The sequence below is a fragment of the Pseudomassariella vexata genome, assembly GCF_002105095.1.
Source record: "Pseudomassariella vexata strain CBS 129021 chromosome Unknown BCR38scaffold_15, whole genome shotgun sequence".
NCBI lineage: Eukaryota > Fungi > Ascomycota > Sordariomycetes > Amphisphaeriales > Pseudomassariaceae > Pseudomassariella > Pseudomassariella vexata.
The window spans coordinates 881,295-902,461 of record NW_024467970.1 but is presented as its reverse complement, the minus strand read 5'-3'; the positions used below and the strand labels follow the sequence as shown (position 1 = coordinate 902,461).

At 49.0% G+C, this 21,167-nt stretch overlaps 2 protein-coding genes across 2 annotated transcripts; both read left to right on the top strand.

The window, feature by feature from the left end:
- The first annotated feature begins 9,085 nt into the window (after positions 1–9,085).
- BCR38DRAFT_447052 (plasma-membrane choline transporter-domain-containing protein) lies at positions 9,086–11,567 on the top strand. The gene is made up of 6 exons (XM_040861129.1): positions 9,086–9,472; positions 9,631–9,645; positions 9,703–9,760; positions 9,811–10,605; positions 10,666–10,792; positions 11,049–11,567. Exons 1-6 carry the CDS (start codon positions 9,254–9,256, stop codon positions 11,401–11,403), a joined length of 1,569 nt encoding a protein of 522 aa, XP_040711734.1. The 5' UTR covers positions 9,086–9,253; the 3' UTR covers positions 11,404–11,567.
- Positions 11,568–13,231: 1,664 nt separating this feature from the next.
- On the top strand, positions 13,232–14,966 carry BCR38DRAFT_413239 (Glucanosyltransferase-domain-containing protein; the record flags this gene model as incomplete). Its single annotated transcript, XM_040858811.1, has 2 exons — positions 13,232–13,377; positions 13,433–14,966. 2 exons carry the CDS (start codon positions 13,232–13,234, stop codon positions 14,964–14,966), a joined length of 1,680 nt encoding a protein of 559 aa, XP_040711733.1.
- Positions 14,967–21,167: the final 6,201 nt, after the last annotated feature.

Sequence of the window (21,167 nt, the reverse complement as noted above, 5' to 3'; positions counted from 1 at the left end):
CACGGTCTCGTAGTCAGGGAGAAAGGATGGTATCATACTCGCGCTCCGAATGACGTGAAGAAGCGAGTCTCAGCGGTATCAGTAGGTGCTGCACGGATGGTTATCGGCAGCCACTTTACGGTTCTCGCGAGGAGAGCCAGGAAGGATCGAAAGACTCGGCTATTTGCTGCTACAATGGCAGATATTAACAAGGCCTTAGAGCCAAAGAGGAAGCAATCGCCTAAAGAAATAGCGGCCAACTTACCTCGAGAAGTGAGGGAAAACGCCCGGTTCTTCACAGAGGATGAGAATAACGAGGTTCCCCCACATCGCCCTGGAGTCGACATGGAAATCGAGCTCCAGAAGGACGAATATGGACGCGAGAAAGAGGTCCCAAATGGACCCCTCTATGACATGTCCAGGGAAGCTCCTAGTACTTAGGAAGACTCTTACCGACCACCTTGATCGAAATTGGATTAGGGCCAGCGCCTCCCCAGGAGGTGGACTCCGATTCTGCGTGGATTATAGAGCACTGAACGCAATCTCTGAGAAGGACCGTTACCCACTCCCTCTGATACGGGAGACGCTGAGAGCCGTGGCAAAAGCTACATACGTTACGAAGGTAGACGTGAGAGCCGCTTTTCACAAGCTTCGGGTTCGAGAGGGAGATGAGTTCAAGACGGCGTTCCGTACGAGGTATGGTTCTTTTGAATGGTTGGTAACGCCATTCGGGCTCACAGGGGCCCCAGCGGCGTTCCAGAGGTGGATCAACAAAGTTCTCAAAGACTTTTTGGGAGACTTCGTTTCGGCTTATTTAGACGATGTCTTGATCTATACTGGCGGAGACCTGACAGACCACTGGGTCAAAGTCAATACTGTCCTTGCCAAGCTGGGAGCTGCTGGCCAGAAACTCGATCCGAAGAAAAGCGAATTCGCGGTGAAGGAAACAAAATACCTAGGTTTCATTATTTCGCTGGGCGAGGGGATTAAGGTCGACCCGGAGAAGGTCGAGGCTATTAGAGGCTGGGAAGCCCCCACGTCAGTAAAGGGGGTTAGAAGCTTTATCGGTTTTGCCAACTTCTACAGGAACTTCATCCCAGACTTCGGCAAAATCGCCGACCCCCTATTACGCCTGACCAAGAAAGGCACGAAATTTCAGTGGCGTGGGAAGGAACAACAAGCGTTCGACCAACTCAGGGAGCTGTTTATGACCGCACCAGTTCTCGCTATGTGGGATGAGTCGAAGGACACGATCTTGGAAGCCGACTGTTCCGGATACGTGATGGGCGGGTGTTTATCACAGGTCGACAAAGAAGGACGACTCAGGCCCGTCGCCTATTTATCCAAAAAGATGAGCCCAGCAGAATCAAACTACGAGATTCATGACAAGGAACTGCTCGCGGTAGTCAGGTGCATGGAGGAATGGCGTGGCATGCTCATCGGATTGGAAAAGCCCTTCGTGGTATTGTCAGATCACAAGAACTTGCAATACTTTATGACAACCCGAAGACTCTCAGAACGACAAGTCCGGTGGTCACACACCCTCTCGCAGTTTAATTTCACGCTGAAGTTCAGGGCTGGTAAGAGCGCTTTACGTCCAGATGAACTCTCACGGAGAGAGCAAGACATGCCTCAAGGCGTCGACGATGAACGCCTACGAAACAGAGAATTCCAATTACTGAAGGACTCATGGGTCAAGCCTCACCAGGCCGACTTTGTACAGACCCAGATCTCCTCCATACAACTCCCCCCAGTGTCAACCGAGCAACAGTCAGCCAGCCTGCCCAAATGACGAAACATCTTTCAGGAAATCGAGCTGCAGCTACTCTGGGACCGCGGAGTAGCAGAGGATCAGGAGTTACCCTTAATGTACCAAGCCTTGACGAAGGGGGAAAGGAGTTTTCCACCGGTGTTGAAAAAACTCAAAGCGTCAATCTCCGAGTGTGACTTCGACGAGAGAGGTGTATTAAGATTCAGGAAGCGAGCATGGGTACCAGAGTGGGAACCTCTACGCACAGCTCTGATTCAGAAGACACACGACTCGCACATCACCGGCCACCCTGGAAGGGACAGTACACTAGCGATCCTTAATAGAAGCTTCTTCTGGCCAGGAATGTCGAAAATGGTACGCCAATTCTGCAGGAACTGCGACGTGTGCGGGAGGTCACACGTCTGGAGGGAGAAAAGGAAAGGTCTGTTGCACCCACTGCCAGTGCCGGACCGTTTCCATAGCGAACTCCCTATCGACTTTATGACAGAGCTACCCGCAAAGTCAAAAGGAGACCCCCGATTTCTGATGGTTATCACCGATCGACTGCTTAAGAGCTGCACGCTGGAAGCAATGAGTAGCATGAAAGCTGAAGATTGCGCAGAGAGATTCCTCCAGTGTCACTACCGATTTCATGCATTTCCCTCGTTCCTGACTTCAGATAGGGGAACGAACTGGGTAGGCGATTTCTGGACACACTTATGCAAACTGGTCAAAATTGAACAACGATTGTCAACTGCTTTCCACCCAGAGTCCGACGGGAGTACAGAGCGAATGAATCAGGAGGTACTCGCATATCTCAGAGCCTTTATCTCTTACGCACAATTCGACTGGCCCGAAATGCTTCCCTCCGCGATGCTAGCAATCAATAACAGAGACACCGTTTTAGGACTCAGCCCATTCTTCCTGACACACGGCTACCACGTGGAGCCCATCCCACAAGTCACGCCACCAATAGGCTTTAGGTCTGACCCGACCAAGCGGGCAGACAACTTCGTCGCCAGGATGCATGAGGCCCAGGAGTACGCCCAAGCAGCTATGGCGTCAGTCCAACAGCGAATGGAGGACTCGGCCAACAAAAAGCGCCAAGAAGCAGACAAGTTCCATGTCGGCGACAAGGTCTGGCTGAACTTGAAGAACATAGACACACCCCAGCTCTCTAAAAAGCTGGCCTGGATAAATGCGAAACATCAAGTCACTCGGGTGATCGACACTCACTGCGTGGAACTAAATGTACCAACAGGTATTTGGCCAAGATTTAATGTGGACCTCCTAAAGCATGCTGCTAAAGACCCTCTACCGTCCCAAAGGGTCCTGGACGAGCAACCGCCTGCCGTACTACCACCCTCATCGGAAGGAGACGGGGGGGAATACATGGTCGAAAAGATCTTGAGGGCGGAAATAGGGCACGAGGCAGAGGCTACAGACGAGAGGTACTCGTTAGGTGGAAGGGATACCAATCTCCGAACTGGGAGCCAAGGAAGAACCTCGAAGATACTGTTGCCTTGGACAAGTTCGAGCAGGAGTTCGGAACCGGGGACGACGTCGGTGAGAACACCGGAGCTACTATTGGACCAAGAAGGAGCAAGCGCACACCCAGAGCTTCGGTGGAAGCCTTGGCGATGAGATTACTGAACGGGAGAGTTCATAATGGGATAAAAGATTTTTTCTCTCGAAACCTTGGAAGGGGGATAATGTGACAGGCTGTGCCTGAAATGGGATCCGGAGCTGCAAGAACCTTGCGTCCGGATCCAACAAAGGAACCATCGAGGGCATATAAAAACATAGTTTGTGTTCTCGGAAAACTCGCTAATTTAACTTTCCTCCTCAGTTAGATAATTGACAGTATTTGGCCATGTTGAGCTGTATAGTTTCGCAGTGAGCCCGTCACACTCGATGTAGGCTGTTTTAGGGCTTTGAAAAGGTCGTACGGCAAAGAAATTGAAGACCTAATACGGGCGCATATAATCCATATCTCGAAGGAGGATTTTTTTCGGCATTTTATAGGGCGTATCGTATGACTATAACTAAGTCGAATATCCAGGCAGGTTTCAGGGGGACAGGACTTATTCCGTACGACCCGGAATATGTGATTTCACAGCTGGATATTAAGCTACATACGCCTACACCTCCTGGGAGCTCGTCTGGCGCCCCCTTAATTTGGGAATCAAAGACTCCAAATAACCCAACCGAGGCGCAATCCCAGTCTGAATACGTTAAAAACAGAATCGTACAGCATCAGAATAGCTCCCCGACGACATACTTATGGCTATTGACCAATTTTCACGTGGTGCGATGGCTGTTATGCATCGGTTAGTTTTACTTGAGGATGAGGATACTACACTTCGGAAGGCCAATCAAGAGCTAAGCCGTCGTCGAAGGACTAAAAATCGACAGCTACAAGATGGAGGATCTCTTAGTTTACGAGACACTCAGGACTTACAGTCTCAACGGGATAGTGAACAGCAGCTACAGGATGATATACGTGTAAGTCGTCGTCGTACGAGACCGACCAAACCACGCCGACGGCGCTGTAGGATCTGCGGAGAGCCCGGACATAATGCTCGTACTTGTGAGAATGATAAAGATACGTACGAGGAAGAGGATTCCGATTAGTTTGAATTTTTTTTTAATTTAGTTAAGTTATTGAAGTTATTCATACGGTGCCAAGAAAAAGTGGCCAACTTGCTTGTGGGTTATGTTATACCTCCTTTTCCAAATCCAGACTAGTGGCCTCTAGCAGAATGTTACGAACCACGTTCCTAAACAACACAGAATAGGCCCGTTGGCAGGCCTTAGGTGGATACCTGCAGGAAAGGACCGGAAACAAGGATAGAAGATAGGAGCGGAAGAAGGACGGACCGACTAGAGAAGGTCACGTGACGGATCACTGGCTCACGCAGTGAGCCAGTGAGCCACCCCGGGAGGATCACGAAGAATAGGAGTGATCCAACGAGATCAGTGAAGGAGAGAGGATATATAAGGGACAGGACTCCCAGGCATTTCATAGATAGACAGTCTCTACTTCAGTCATTAATCTAAGCATCAATCTAACCCATTGGTGAGGCAAACTGCCTTGACGACTCTATTCCCAGTTACCCTACTTGAATACTTCAGTTACCCCAAAGCACTATACTCCATACGTCAAACCCCGATATTATTGCTTGAGGACTCCGCAGCAGGACTTACTTACTAGCACAAACCCTTACAGACTCTTTAGTGGTTTACGCAGCTAGACTATTAGAGGTTTCGTAACAATAAGTTACTTTCGTACTTGTTCTAATATTTTAACCTTTTAACTTAGTTTATACTTTTATTCCCTCCTATAATATATCTCGTAAATTTAAAGAAGCCGATCTTTAATTATCGTTAGTGCATAGTAGAGGCCTGCTATCGGGCCTTGTTAGGTTTTGTCAGGGTACGGCTAGGCCGAAGGCAATAGTACAGAGTGATGGGGAGTAACGGGCATCCCTCCTACGTAGCACCGGGTGATCACTGGCGGTCTCAGGTGTCACGACCTGGGTTGCATCGCATTGGTAGAGACCTCGATTAGGTGCTATCGACGAAGATTCTACTCTAAGGAGCGAAGGAAAGAAGATCACAAACTTAGGTTTGAGGGAGCGCGACTAAGTCGTCCACGCTTGGCGGGGCTCCTGCAGGGGTTATGATTGGCTTCCCATCTGGCACTGCCATGGCAGATGTTCCAGCTGTAAGTCACCTGGTTGTAGTGAGTCTGCGAGGGTTGACCTTCACATCAGGTAGGGGTGCCCACGATGATGCATTGATCTCTACTCCTTCCCTATCCTACTTCGAGATGGTCCTTATATAGATAGCTAGGCCGCCGCTTGGACTCGGCATAACAGCAGGGTCGGCGATGCCGAGGATCTTGACTCTCGTCATCCCAAAGCTTCACATAGATTGTAATCATGACTCGGGAGTCTTTTGTCCGAAACACCCCTCCGGCGGCCCACCGGTGTCCTGCGTTCAGTGTCCTGACAGGTTTATCGGGCTTATTAGAAATAACGGTTCGTAACATATATCCCTGCACTAAAAAGACGCTCCCGCGAGCCCGGATAGCCTATAGGGGTCCGTGACGCTCTAGAATAGTCCTAGCGAGGATCTAACGGGATAACGTCCAAAGGTTTAGTACTAAAACCGTCTATTTAATTCTCGGGGTCGAGCCTTATAGAAGGGGGGATAATTTTCATAGCGCTAGCGATTACAGAGCCATAGAGTGCTGTATATAGCAGTTAGTGGGACTAAATACCAGTGATCTACTAGTATTGACGTGGGGTTAGGGTTTTTGGGTGCTCGTTTTCGTTTTTTCCGGTTTCAGACGAGTTATGTAAGCGCGTTCTTGAAGGGTATTTAAGACCTTATGTACATAGTCACTCTCTTGAGAAAAAGATAGAAATTCAAGCGGCCTTTTCCATAGTAATCTGAACCAATTTCTCTTTACTTGGACAGGCATTCAATGTCTGACATACCTGTTGAGGTACTTTTGTTGCCCCTATAGATCTGATTGTGCCTGCTGAGGCCATTGTTCCCACCTTTCACCTGTTGAGGTGATTGTTCAAGGACCTGTTGAGGTTCCTTTTCTTCCCTAGCCTGCTGAGGCTACAGTTGTTAGTACCTGTTGAGGTACTTGTCGTTCCGATCAGGGCAAAGAGCTCTTGATCTTATTATTTCTTTCCACCTCCCGGATAGTAAGGTCTTGTTGAGGATCTTGTTGTCCGTTGCCATCATCTCACACCTTAAACCTGCGGGTGGTTTCACTGCCCGTCGTCAGTATTCTAGATCTTTTAGTCTATTAGCCTAGGGGCTTAGTCCTTCCTTGTAGCAATAGGCCTAATCTCATCTATGATAATAGTTATAAGTACTGAATAACACGAAAGGTCTCGTATGTTATAACAGGGCAATCAAGAATAGACTATAATAATCTAGCGTATCAATTCGTACGGCTAGGCTATCCCGCCGTATATTATTATTATCTTACCCCACGGTCTAATACTTCTTAAGACCCCGTATAATAAGATATAAGCTAATTCAACTATAACATAAAAATTCAATTAAACCTAACGTGATCCACAAGTCATTTTCGCACACAAGTCACTTTCGCACTTTTTCAAATATTTCAACCTTTTAACTTAGCTTGCACTTTTCTTCCCTCCCAGAACATGCCTCGTAAATCCAAAGAAGCCGATCTTCAGCTAGCTATCCAAGCTAAAAAGTGCAACCCTGAAATTTTATGGTGTAAGCTTGGCCGTATCTACAACGTTTGCGACCGTACACTAAAGAATCGATTCGACGGCGACCAAACGCGACACGAAGCTAATATGTTAAAACGAAATCTAACTCAAACCGAAGAGGATTCGATTTCCCGACGTATAATTGAGCTAGATGCGCGAGCATTTCCTCCTCGGCTTCGATACGTTGAAGAAATGGCGAATATCCTACGACGCGTACGCGACGCGCCCCCCGTCGGCAAGAACTGGACCACGAACTTCGTTAACCGCCGACAAGACCTCCGAACGCGTTTAAACCGTCGAATTGATTACCAGAGGGTATTTAGCGAAGATCCTATCGCGTATTACGCGTGGTTTGAGCTTGTTAGGGACACAATCGCTGAATACGGTATCCTACCGGAGGATATCTACAACTTTGACGAGACGGGCTTCCTAATGGGCATAATCACAACCGGTATGGTTGTAACGAGTGCAGAAAGACACGGACGGCCTAGACAGGCTACACAAGGAGGTCGGGAATGGGTTACGGTGATCCAGGCTATTAATTCGCAAGGTTGGGCGGTACCGCCGTACATCATCTTCGCGGGCAAGGTTCATCTTGCTTCGTGGTATCGCGGTAACGACCTACCGGCCAACTGGAAGGTCGACCTTTCCCATAACGGTTGGACTACTAATAATATTGGTGTGGAATGGGCAAAACACTTTGTTCAACATATTATTAGCCGTCGTAAGGGTGCGAAAAGTCTCTTAATATTGGATGGTCACGAGAGCCACCACTCGATGGATTTTGAGACTTACCTCGCGGCGCACGGCGTAATTACATTGTGTATGCCTTCCCATTCATCCCACAAGCTCCAGCCTTTGTATTTGGTACCTTTTAGTGTGTTGAAACGGCTGTACGGTGCGTTCGTGGAGGGTTTAATGCGAAGGCATCAAACCCATATTGAGAAGCAGGATTTCTTAGCTGGATTTTTAGAAGCTTTCATTGGTGCTTTTCACAAAAAAACATCAGATCAGGATTCGAAGCAGCTGGACTTGTTCCTTTTAACCCGGATAGGGTCATATCTACGTTGGATATCGCAAAAGTAGTACGAACACCGACACTCGACCCCCAATTGCCTCCCTCCGTCTGGGTTTCTAAGACGCCTACCAACACCCTCGAAGCCGAATCGCAGTCAACTTTGATTAAAAGTAGCGTCCAGAGGCATCAAGACAGCTCGCCGACGCATATTTTGAACTCAATTAACTCGACTACGAAGGCTACGTATGCAATGATGCATGAGAATGCATTATTACGTCGGGAGAACGAAGAGCTTCGTGAGACGAACCATATACTAAGTAAGCGTCGTAGGACGAAAAATAAGCAAATCCAATATGGAGGAGCACTTAGTATAGGTGATGCACAAGTTTTACGGGCCTTGAGGGGTGATATCAAGGTTATGGAGAAGGAAGAAGGGGAAAGCAGTCGTCCTGTAAAGCGCCGGCAGACCGGTATAAGGCGCTGTGGTATTTGCGGAGGGACTGGACATAATGCAAGGACTTGTTCAATAGAAGTAGAAACTGATAATGAAGAAGATTTTGAGTAATTTAAAGGCTAAAATGCGGGTTATGCATAGGATATTACTGAATTACTTGAAGGTGCCAAGAAAAGTGCGAAAGTGACTTGTGTGCGAAAATGACTTGTGGATCACGTTAACCGGTATATAATAGCCGTCGTACTAGGTGACTTAGCAGGTATTAAGTACGCTCGTTCTTGGTAACGCAAAGGAAATAATGATGTGAAACAAAAATCTATATGGCTGCCGGTTGTGGAACACTAAACATTAGAAGTCACAGTATATCTGGATTGAAATGACATGGAATCACCTGATATTCCACTTTAGTAAATGGGTGTGAACATCGGTATAATCTGATTATGCTACTGTAGTAGACAGGTACATAAACATAGGCGTGATCTGGCAATACCGCTAATGGACCGTTTTGCCGTTTGCTCTCAATCGATGACATCAGAACAACTCAATTTCAATAGCACAAGGTCGTAGTGCCAGTTTTAGGTGTACCACAGCGTTTACGGTGACACCCTAGCGCCAATTTCTTTCTGAGTTTACGACAACCTTTAATTCATTCCATAAATTTCCTGGTTGCGAACTCACCTTGACAATTCTTTAAATCGTCATCCTCCGTATCGGCTCGTTTCCTTTGATCTGCATCGTCGTCGTCGATACGACGCGTTAAAGTTCACACCAGCTCGAACTCCACAATGACGGCTGCAAGTGCCGAGATGGCGTCGTACAACACGTCCGGCGGAGAGGCCGCCAATTACGACTCCAATGCCGAACCACCGCCTCAACAACCGCAATATGGTCAGCAATACGGACGAGCCCCTCCCGGCCCATCACCGCAACAGGGCTACCAATACGGCGACAAACCCTTGTTTGACCAGACCTTCAAGGTCGTAAGACCCAAATGGAACGACCTAGTATGTCACTCTCAGAGATACTTATTTCCTTTCTGGTCTGTTTCGAGAGTGAAAAATACCCAATACAGTCTTGGGTGATTTTGCTCTTACAACATGAGTTAGGACACCTGAATCATCGCTTGTTTCTTCGAAATATATACTAACTCACCTTGTGGCAGTGGGCTGCAATTCTAGTTTGTATATCCCCAGCCGTAAATCCAGATATATATGGCTCACTAACAAATCCGCAGTTTCTTATCGTCGTTGCGGGCTTTGTTGTCGTCTCTGGCATCTCAATTCAAGGTTACTGTACGTACTTTTGCTTCAACCGATTGAATCCACACTGATCAAACTCCCAGCCGCAACGAAGCTCTACAACGGTAGTGGTATATATGACGGCGCCCAAGCCGTCGGGCTAAACACCAATACTATCGTAATGTTTGTCTTCTGTCTTTGCATAGCTATGGTATTCAGCTACGCCTACGTCTGGCTGGCCCGAGCATTTCCGAAGCAGTTCATCTGGATCACTGGCATTCTCAACATCGTCTTCGGCCTCGTCACGGCTATCTACATGCTGTACCGCAAATACTATTCAGGGGGTATCGTCTTTCTCATCTTCGTTGCCTTCCTCGTCTTCGCTTTTATCACCTGGATCCCTCGCATCCCCTTCAGCGCCTTGATGCTGAAAACATCCATCGGTGTCTCCAAGACGTATGGTCATGTCTACCTCGTTAGCTTTCTCGGCGGCCTGCTCGCAACCGCTCTCGCTGCCTGGTATAGCGTCACCTTTGTGGCAGTCTATGTTAAATACCAGCCAGGCCAAAACCCAGCTTGTAGACAAGGCGTAGGCGGCTGCAGTTCGGCCAAAGTTACTGGTCTGTTGGTCTTTATCACCTTCGCTATGTATTGGATTTCCGAGTGGCTCAAGAACACCATCCATACTAGTATATCGGGAGTGTACGGCTCGTGGTACTTTCATCCTCATAACCCGCCTCGAGGCGCCACAATGGGTGCCCTGAAGAGGTCTCTGACCTACAGTTTTGGAAGTATTAGCTTAGGCAGCTTGATTGTGGCCATCATCAACCTCCTTCGCCAACTTTGTTCAGTTGCCAGACAAAGCGATGCGGCACAGGGGAACATCCTGGGAAGCATCAGTAAGCGAAGAGTCTCCCCGCAATTGTGTCAGATTATCTTTGACTAACTGTGTGGTCCAGTGTTCTGTATTCTTGGCTGTTTCATCAGCATCCTTGAATGGGCTGTCCAGTTCCTCAATCGTTACGCTTTTTCATACATCGCGTTGTACGGAAAGGCTTACATTCCAGCTGCCAAGGACACGTGGAAGTAAGTTAAATATTCCCCCGCAGCGATTGACCGTTGATCTTGGAGCCTTGTCACCCTGCCGACGGCATGACCAAACAAACGGCGCACCTGGGATCTAGTAACATGGGGTAATATGATATTCTTGTGTCTCAACCGTCTGCCATTCTACTTTGCTGGAATATTGCGCTGTCCCATATCATTTTACGCCAGGTGTACTACTCCATTTGGAACCCAAGCGCTAGCCCATATTCGAAGCGATTCTGGCTGACACTAGTAGCATGATCAAACAACGGGGTATTGATGCTCTCATCAACGAATGCCTTATCGGCCCTGTACTGAGTATGGGAGCAACCTTCGTGGGTTATGCATGCGCTTTGATGTCCTACCTCTACCTGGTATTCACAAGCCCTGCTTACAACGCTGATGGAGCATACACACCCGTTGTTGTGGTTATTTCGTTCCTCATCGGCCTTCAGATCTGCAATATCTTCACAACCCCGATCGGCAGTGGCATCGACACGATATTTGTCGCTACAGCGTGGGAACCAGAGGTTCTAATGAGAGAGCATCCGGAACTGTACCAGGAGATGGTTCGCGTGTATCCGCATGTGCAGGTTGCGATTCACGCTTAAATCTAAACCTTCAACTTAGTACTTGGAGTGAGTAGCGAGCGGAGGTGCTGCAAATCACACGAACCTACTTCACTGATAGGGGCCATCCCAGTGCTAGGACATTACTGCGCAGATTAGCAGTAGTGATGAGATAATATTCCATAGAACGAATCATAAGTGTCAAGGTAGTTTCATGATTATTCCTATTCCCAGGATTGAACGTCGGGGTACTTTACAAATGTACGCAAGTTGCTAACAAAATAAACGGCTCGCTGTAGTATAGTAAGGGGTAACCCGATATCCTAATGCAACAAGCAGATTAAACTTGGTCAAAATAAGTGCGGGCCGTTTATTATTCCTTGGGTATGGCAAATCATATAATCCTGGGACAAGTGTTATGCCGAAATAGGTTTTATACTCGATAGATGCACATCGTAACATGCCATTGGAGTAGATCAAGCAGTGATATCAGTGTACAGGACTGAAATGCTTCAACCTGTCAGAATCATGTTATCCTTTGAATTGAGTTCTTGGTTCCACTTTTAGAAGAAATACACGGAGACACAACGCCGCAGAACATGGAGGATCCTGATTCCAGTACATTGGGACTGAAAACAACTCTCTTAGTTTAGAGATCAGTGACGGGCCACTCTGTGAACCCATCAAGGGTGTGGCTACTATTACAGTTTACTCTCTGCTTCTGAGATCATTTTCAGCGTATTCAGGCCATGTTATGCCCCTCTATTTTCTCGTAACAGCTGGAACATGAGCACGTTGATCACGATTCAATCCGTGAAGGAACTGTACTTGTTATTGAAAACCTGGAGGTCGAAGGCTTTCTGTAGTCAAGCGAGAAATCCACCATGATACAAACCCGAAATTTCATGCATTCTTCGATCACAGAGTATAATTGGTTGTATCGACCATTGTATCCAGTCATCAGCGGAGATGGTTGTGGAGGAAAAGGCTCGCATGGCAGTTGTGAAGTCACAAAAGTGCCACTTTTTAAGGTCTATAAGACGGAAGAGTACATGATAGAAAAACAGGTATTTTACCGGTACTGGAATCCACTAATAAGCCGCGTCGCGACCACAGCAGTTTCTTTGGGAGGTTGGACAATTAGGCAACCGGAAATTTGTATCATCGCCATGGAAGAAAGATTGTGAGGTAACAGGAAATCTGGGGCGGTCGATGCGTCCATGTTTATTTATTCACAATGGAAGCAGCTGGCGCGTTTCTCTGTTTGATGGTGGGAAATGAGCAAAAGTTGCTAATACGGTGTGCAAGCGTGCTATGGATGGGCTGCGACGCCACTGCGCCTCGGGTTGACGACGACTCGGTGGAATTATAAAGGGAAACGGGGTGAACCCCATAAAATACGGGATGATCGGACGCGCCAAGCCGGGGGGTCCCGGCCCACAGGGTCGAGTCAGGCAGTTCAGGACGAGTTTTTGACAGGAGCTCGTTGGTTGACAGCTATCATTTGGGTCATATTTATTACACGACGCATGCGTGCTAATGCGTGCTATATATGATCATCAAACGGTGGGTCGCAGTTGGATGATTGCGTATCCACCTAACGTTTATGGATTGCTGGTACTGCTGCATGGCCACCCCCAATTCAACCCATGCCCTACAGATTGACGGGCCTAATGCAACCCACCCCATTCTTTGCTCATTCCTTCTTTCATCCACCTCCCCTTGAAGCACAAAACATTCTCGTTGCTCACGACCATGCTCAATAGGTCTGATCCTTTTTCCTCTTGGCAATTCTTCTTGGTATTGCTTTAGATCAGCACTTGGCTGTTTTTGTATACTTTATTTCTCAGTCATTCGTTCATCTGACATTATGAAGACCTCACCATTACTGTTCTACCTCTCTCTTGGGGCTGTCGCCATATCCGGCGTATCCGCTGCTGACGAGAGTTGGAGCACCATCCCCGACATTGAAGTCTACGGCCAGCACTTCTTTTACACCAACAACGGCTCCCAATTGTAGGTTGAATTCATGATGGATCTTTTCGAAAGAATAGTTGCTTACCACCAGAAGTTTCTTGAAAGGCGTAGGATACCAGCAGGACTATGACGCTACCGCCACAAGCAGCTCATCCAACACGAACTATGTCGATCCGCTGGCCGACGCCGACAGCTGCAAACGCGACATCCCCTACATGAAGGAGATCTTCACCAATGTCATCCGTGTCTACGCCGTCGACCCGACGCAGGACCACGACGACTGCATGGCCCAGCTGGCGTCTGCCGACATTTACGTCATGGCCGATCTGAGTGCCCCCAATGTCTCCATCAACAGCAACGACCCGGAGTGGAACATGGAGCTGTATGAGCGCTATACGGCCGTCATCGACGCCTTTGCCAAGTACAACAACGTTATTGGCTTCTTCGCCGGAAACGAGGTGGTCAGCGCCGACAACCAGACCGCCGCCGCCGCCTTCGTCAAGGCCGCCGTGCGCGACTCCAAGTCATACATCCAGGGGATGAACTACCGCAGTTCCCTAGGTGTCGGCTATGCCACGGCAGATGTGGCCACCCGTGATGACCTGGCCTACTACTTCGCCTGCGAACCCACGGGCGACAACTCCACCTCTATTGACTTCTGGGGGTACAATGTCTATTCTTGGTGCGGTAACAGCTCCTACACCGAGTCTGGCTACAGCTCGCGCTACGACTTCTTCAAGGACTACCCGGTCCCCGTTTTCTTCGCCGAGTACGGCTGCATTGAGGGCATTGATGGCGGCGCCACCAACAGACCCTTTGACGAGGTCGAGGTCCTCTACGGTCAAATGAGCGACGTTTTCTCCGGTGGCATTGTCTACGAGTACTTCATGGAGGACAACGAGTATGGCCTCGTCACCATCAAGGACAACTCGGTCTCGGCCTACCCTGACTACACCTCGCTGAGCAAGAAGCTGGCCACCGTCTCGCCCACCATCACCCAGTCGAGCGCCTACACGCCCTCCAACACGGTGCCCGCCTGCCCCACGGTGGGCGTTTCCTCGGGCACCACCTGGGCCGCTAAGCCCTCGCCCCTGCCTCCCTTCGTCAACCCCTCGCTCTGCACCTGCCTGATGGCTGAGGTCGATTGCACAATCACCTCCGATGACGCCGACGACTACGGGTCCATCTTCAGCTACATCTGCGCCGCTGACGAGTCGTACTGTGCCGGCATCGCCCGCAACGCTACCCTTGGCAATTATGGTGCCTACTCTGGCTGCTCCGCCAAGCAGCAGCTGGCCTTTGTCGCCAACCAATACTACCAGGACAGCGGCAGCAACTCAGCCAGCGCCTGCGACTTCAGCGGCCTCGCCACCACTCAGGCAGGCACCACCGCCTCCACTTGCTCCAGTCTGCTCTCTGCCGCTGGCACGGCCGGTACGGGCAGTGTCGTCAGCCCCACCGGCCAACAGGGCACCGCCGCCGGCTCCAGCAGCTCATCTGGTGGTGCCATGGGTGGCTTTGCCGGCCTGGGCGGTAATGGACCCAGCTTCTTCGACTTTGGCAAGGTCTTGTTCTTTGCCTATGCCATCGCTGGTATCGTGTCTGCTGTTTCCATCTTTGTTCTGTAAAAGGACTGGTCCAATGTTCCATCAGACCTTACTGGTTTCACCTATCCTCTCTGTAGCGCTGCGATATACTTTTTAGACTGCTTACTTTATCGTTATGTACATGTACAATAGATGAGGCTAAATACCATCGTTCGACATATACTCCTTATTAATGACTGTGCAGCATAAATTTTGTTGTTTTAAGCACTATCTTCCTCTCTTCGCTTAGTGGTTCTAAGCTTGGCTGGTGTATAAGCCGCTGTAACACAGGCTAATGTCCGGGTTAGCGATAAATATAGTAAGTTCGAATCCGGCGGCTATTATAGGGACTACATATACCTGACTGCGGGGGTAGGTAGGTTAATTCTTAACACTTGAAGGTGTCACTAATGTCCAAACTACCTACCGTTTATGTATATTAAAAGTGGGGCCAATAGCCAGTGACAACGAAAGTAACAGCGAAAGAATTTAGTAAAGCTAGGTATCCTACTAAAAACCTATACCCTACACTGATTTTAGACTTAACCTCCGGGTTAAATTCAGAAAGCTAATAGTACGAGGGAAAACAATTGTTACAGAGGATATAGATTCGTAGTACCGGGTTACAGTTGTCACGGGGCTAGGCCCGTGCACCGCATGTATATTGGTACTGCACGAGCTGGCTGATGTTCCATTCTTCGTGCTACAACAATAAACTACTGGTACCCCCATACACGACCCTGACAACAGTTATGTATAGGGCTAGGTAATTTGCTAGCTATACCTCGGGTCTTTTAACCTACTATCTTTATAAGCCGTAGGCTCGCATGGGACAGTATAATAGACGGGATCACAAAAAAAGGAGCTATCTCTATCGCGTCGCCTGTGTCGCCTGTGCACTAAATGATCTACATTACCGAGAACCCTGAGGCTGGGTTAAGCATTTCCAAGCTTTAGGCCAAGAGATGCCAAGCTGCCAGTGCTGCACGTCATTTTAGGGTCCCCAGTGCCCAGCTTCATCTGCTTCCTTGCTGAGCACTGGTAATCTTGGCGCTTAGGGTACCTGGTAGGTGACCGCCCTGGTATCTTCTTAAAACAAACATTTGATGCGCCGATGGACGGAAATAACTTGATCCGGGATTCCAGAATAATCTAAAGAACGGCATAACATCAGGTTTATTCATCGGCCCAGTAGTGACGAGTGAGCGTGATAGTTTCTTTCTTAGATCTCCTCTGCATCCGGTGGATGGGATATGGGGCAGCTGTCTTAATTCTACTCGGAGCCTCCCTCTATGTGACCTTGTTGCAGGCCTACTAGTTGTGGCTGATCTCTTCCTTCGTGGCCCGACAACCCCTCCTTTTCGTTCTCGTCTTGTTCTCGCTGGCGCTTCAACTCAAATTTGGGAGGTCTGGAAATCATCAGCTTGTATCTTGCCGGAGCCCCCAGTCTTTCTTAACTACTTGATACGGTTTGGAATGCTTGAGTAGGTCCTGGGGTAGATTTGTCGGTTGAATACAGAATTGAATACTATGCATAGAGCTATGGTTGAATCCAAGTAGTCCTAGAAAGCAGATGGATGGTGGAATGGAGTACCTTGTAATACAACCACTTGCGCAATTCTTGTGCACTATTCAGACCGATTTGGCCTCTCGAAATGGAGTATTATAACCACCAAGTTAGTTCTCGTTTTTTTGAACCAAAAAGTGCATAGCTGTGACCTCATCGTCCTAAACATGTCAATGTCCGTGTACGTCCCCGGTTTTTGCTTTCCCGCATTGAAATCTTGCTTCCCTTGCGTTCCAGTATTCAAGTCACTCCATAGTCCCGTTGACTATAGTCGGACGTAGTAAATCAGATCTTGCACTTCCACCGTTAGGAAATCAAGATATAGATGCACGAAAACATTGATAAAGCAGCCACACAAGTTTCATTATTACTTCTGCCTCTTTCTTTTACGCCCCTCCCTATACTAGATCTTAGTGGAGATAAGCCTAAATCGGACAGTTTTACTACTGTTTAGAAGTTCTGAACGAGCTCTATAATATAACGTGGTTTAACACCGAGTCGCGCATATCACCGGGTCGCGCACCTTTTACCACACTATAATTTCAAGTTCAATTAAAAAGCCACAACAGACTAAAGTTTATTGAAATTTATTCAGAGCTATATACATCTGAAAATTATAGTTCGACCTGACAAGTCTTTACATTATGTCCGGTCTTCTTACACTTACTACATCGTCGTACAGTCGACGGACCAGCCTTTTCTTTACCCCCCCTAGAGCGCTTGTCCTCCTTTACCTGGGCCTCCGCGTCCTTCCGGGCCAAAATGTCCAGGGCATCCTCGACAGTAAGTGCACCTCCTTGCCGGACACGCGATTTTTTTGCCCTCCGACGCTTGCTTAGTGCCTCATTTGCCTTGCGAAGGTGGAGCACTCAGCCTTCAAGAGGGTATTCTCATGGGCTAATCGAGTTATACCCTTCGCAAGGTGGCCAACAGCATCAAAAATTGGGGTCGGAGAGCTTCCCTGATGTCTGGTGATTCGGCGATTGACAAAATCGGACTGCGAGAGAGCCTCTGTCGGGTTATTTGGCGTTTGCGAAACCCAAGGGTCAGCATCTGGAAGAGAGGGGCTAACGGGTGTAGGCGACCGAATCCTAACATCCAGCTTCGAGATAACGGCTTCAGGGTCGTGGGGGACTAGGCCGGCCCTTCGAAACCCTGCCTTGATGTTTTTGTCGGTTATTGTCTTTAAATAAGCCTCCTTAAAGGCGATAAAGAACTCGACCTTAGTAATGTGGTTAATATGGGACTTGATAAATATATCAATCTCTCGACTGTATATACGTTTCAAGACCCCAAAGCACCCGACATCAAGTGGCTGGGTTAGATGAGACGAGTGCGGGGGCAGACTGATAGTAAGAATGCCGTTAGACTTGCAATAAGACTCGAAATCGGCCGATGTATGACTCTCATGCCCGTCCAATACTAACAGCCGATACACGCCTCTTTTGGTCGAGATAGCGTGCTTGTTGAAATGTTTGATCCAGTCTAGACCAGTCTCGTTGTTCGCCCACCCGTTTTCAGTCGGTTTGACTACCCAATCGGCTGGTAGGTCCCCCTCAGTATACCAATTAGCAAGGTGATAGTTCCCTTGAATTACCAGAAATGGCGGGATGTCGCAACCCTCCTAATTGACACAGGTAATCGCCGTGGCCCATTCCCGGTTACCTGGCTGGACCTTCTTGCCTCTACCATTACGTTCAGACGAGGTAACGACCATCGAGCGTTGAATAACGTCCATCATACAGCCCGTCTCGTCGAAGTTCCACATATCGCAGTCCTGGATCCCGTATTTGGCCCTCATATTCGATACAAGCCGGAAACAGTCCTCAATAATCTTTGGATCCTCGCAGAGGGCCCTCTGGAAGTCATACGAGCGAGAAAAACGCGTCTGTAACTCTGGGGTTCGCTTTACAAAGCGATGCGCCCAGAGATTGCCGACGCGTCGGGTACCCCGCGTCGCAAGAATGGAATTGGCCATATCTTCCACACCCTCTAGCCGGGGAGGAAACCCTCTCAAATCTAGGTCAAGTACATGCTGAACAATAGCTCTTTCCTCTATCTTGGCGAGTAGTGCGCTATTCGGCCAGATTTCGGTACGTGGGGTGCGACCGTGGATTCTGTCACGGAGTGAGGACTCGGGTACACCGTATAGCTTTGCTCGACGTTGGCTCATATTTTTGGTCAATCAGATAGCTTCGATGTCAAGGTTGATTTTGGCTTCTTGGGTTTGAACTGACATGGTGTTGTTGTTGAGGGAAATAAGTGTTGAAGTCAAAAGGTTGGAAAAGTTGAAAAAGTGCGCGACTCGGTGATATGCGCGACTCGGTGTTAAACCACGTTATCTAATTTAGAGCTAACGTGAATGTACACCGAGCTGGCCATGACACCGAGCTGGCCACTTTCATGCGCCAACGCGACCGGCCAACTTAATCTTTGATTTTCTCAACAACCAATTATGGCAAAGTCATACAACGAAGCAGACTTAATACTAGCCCTTCAAGCTCTCAAAAATGACCAAAACTTAGTCTCCGACAAGCGGCAAAAACGTACCAAGTCCCCCGAAGCACCCTCCAAACGCGTAAAAACGGCGTACCTTTCCGACGCGATATTTTGCCCAATTCACGAACTATGACAGAATTAGAAGAGGAGGTCATTATCAAGCATATACTGGACTTAGATGCACGAGCGTTTCCGCCCCGGATTGCTGATGTGGAAGCAATGGCAAATTCTATCCGCGCGACACGTAACGCAGGGCCCATTGGAACGCGCTGGGCCTCGAGGTTCGTCGCACGTCGCAAAGAGTCGAAAACTCGTTGGAACCGTCCTTACGATTACCAAAGGGCCCAATGCGAAGATCCAAAGCTTATTACAGATTGGTTTCGGCTTGTTGCGAATGTTATCGCGAAATACGGTATCCAAGAGTCGGACATCTACAACTTCGACGAGACTGGGTTTATGATGGGCAAGATCTCAACCAATATAGTAGTTACGAGCTCCGAACGACGTGCCAGGCCGAAGTAAATACAGCAAGGTAACCGGGAATGGGTTACCGTAATCCAAGCGGTCCAGTCTACCGGTTAGGCGCTGCCGCCGTTCATCGTTGTTGTGGGCCGATACCATCTCTCTTCTTGGTACGAAGACGACAACATTCCGAAAGATTGGAGAATTAGACCTAGCCCAAAACGATGGACGACTAACGAGATCGGTATGGAATTTATTATTATTATTATTATTATTAAATACGCCGTAGGCTCGAAGCCCCCGGTACCTCTACTAGTACTCCCGTATGTCAAACCGTGCCCTAATGGCTGGACTAAATACATACGCTGCGTCGTCGGTTCGCCCTATTGGCGACTGCGTTGCGTTCACTACCATACTACGTTGGTTCTCAACCTACCAACAAAGTCCCCCCTGAGAAGATCGATGCTATCTGGGCCTTGAAGCTGTCCGACCCGTCCCTAGCAGCCACCTTACAATAGTCCCACTAACTACTGGTTCTCCTGTTGCCGTTGCGAGGTCTCTGCGAGAGTATAGTGGCCGTGGTGCGATAGCGGCCCGTAATCGTTCTCTCGGTCCTTCCAACAGCCCGCAAAAGAGGATTACGTGCTCTGCCGTCTCAGGGGCGTCGCCACAGCGGCATAGCGGCGAGTACACGCCAAAAGCCCTTGTCTTGAATAAGAAGGCTGCTAGTCCTATTTTTTCCGTCCTGATCTGGCACAGCGTAGACGCCTCCAGTCGGTTCAGGCCGAAATACTTGCCCCCTTTCGGTATCTGCATCGAAGGGCCCTCCGGTTCCTCAGCGATAGCGCGTCGCTGGCGATCGTGATGCTCTGCTCCGGTGAGCCATCTCTTCCTCCAGTGGCCGAGGAGGGCAGCCGGGACCTCCTTTTCCTCACTCATCCACTCGGAGCCCCGAGCCTCCTTCTCCATAGTGTACCCTGCCGGTCGGAGTAGCTGCGACGCCTGCTTCCTCTTCGCCGGCCTATCCTGCCGGAGTATATGTGACGCTTTAGTGCTCGCGCTGCGAAGCAGATTTCTCTTCCCGCTAAGCCGTAGCCGTTCTTCAAACTTAGCAGCCCGGGCACTAAGATAGAGGTCTAGTGGCGGGATTGCTGCTTCTGCTTCCAGGTGGCGAACCGGCGTCGCTTTGTGGGCGCCACAGACTACCCGGAGGCACTCGTTCTGTATCCCCATCAGGCTCTTAGCTGGCCCTGCCGGTTCCTCACTTATAGTATGCCATGCAGTCGCCCCGAAGGCGATCGCGCTACGGATAACCACCGTATATAACAGCCTCGCCCGTATAAGATCGCAGCCCCACGACATATTGACTAGCTTTGTCAGGGCTAGCTTTGGAGTTGCCATTTTTGTTTTAACACGTTGAACATGGGCGTGCCACGTCAGTTTGCGGTCGAACCAGACTCCTAGGAACCTCGCTGAGACTACCGGCGACACTGTGGCGTCCCCAAGGCGAATACTTTGCGGCAAGGGCTCTCGGGCCCTAGTAAAGTGCATTAGCTCACTCTTGTCAGGGGCGAACTCCATCCCGTGCCTCACTGCCCACCGCTGACACGTAGCCCATGCGCCCTTTAGTTATTATATTGTACTGTTAATAGACACGGAGTTGCGTGGCTCTATTCTACTGATATGATGATGTGTAGAGCTCTAATATCGCTTAC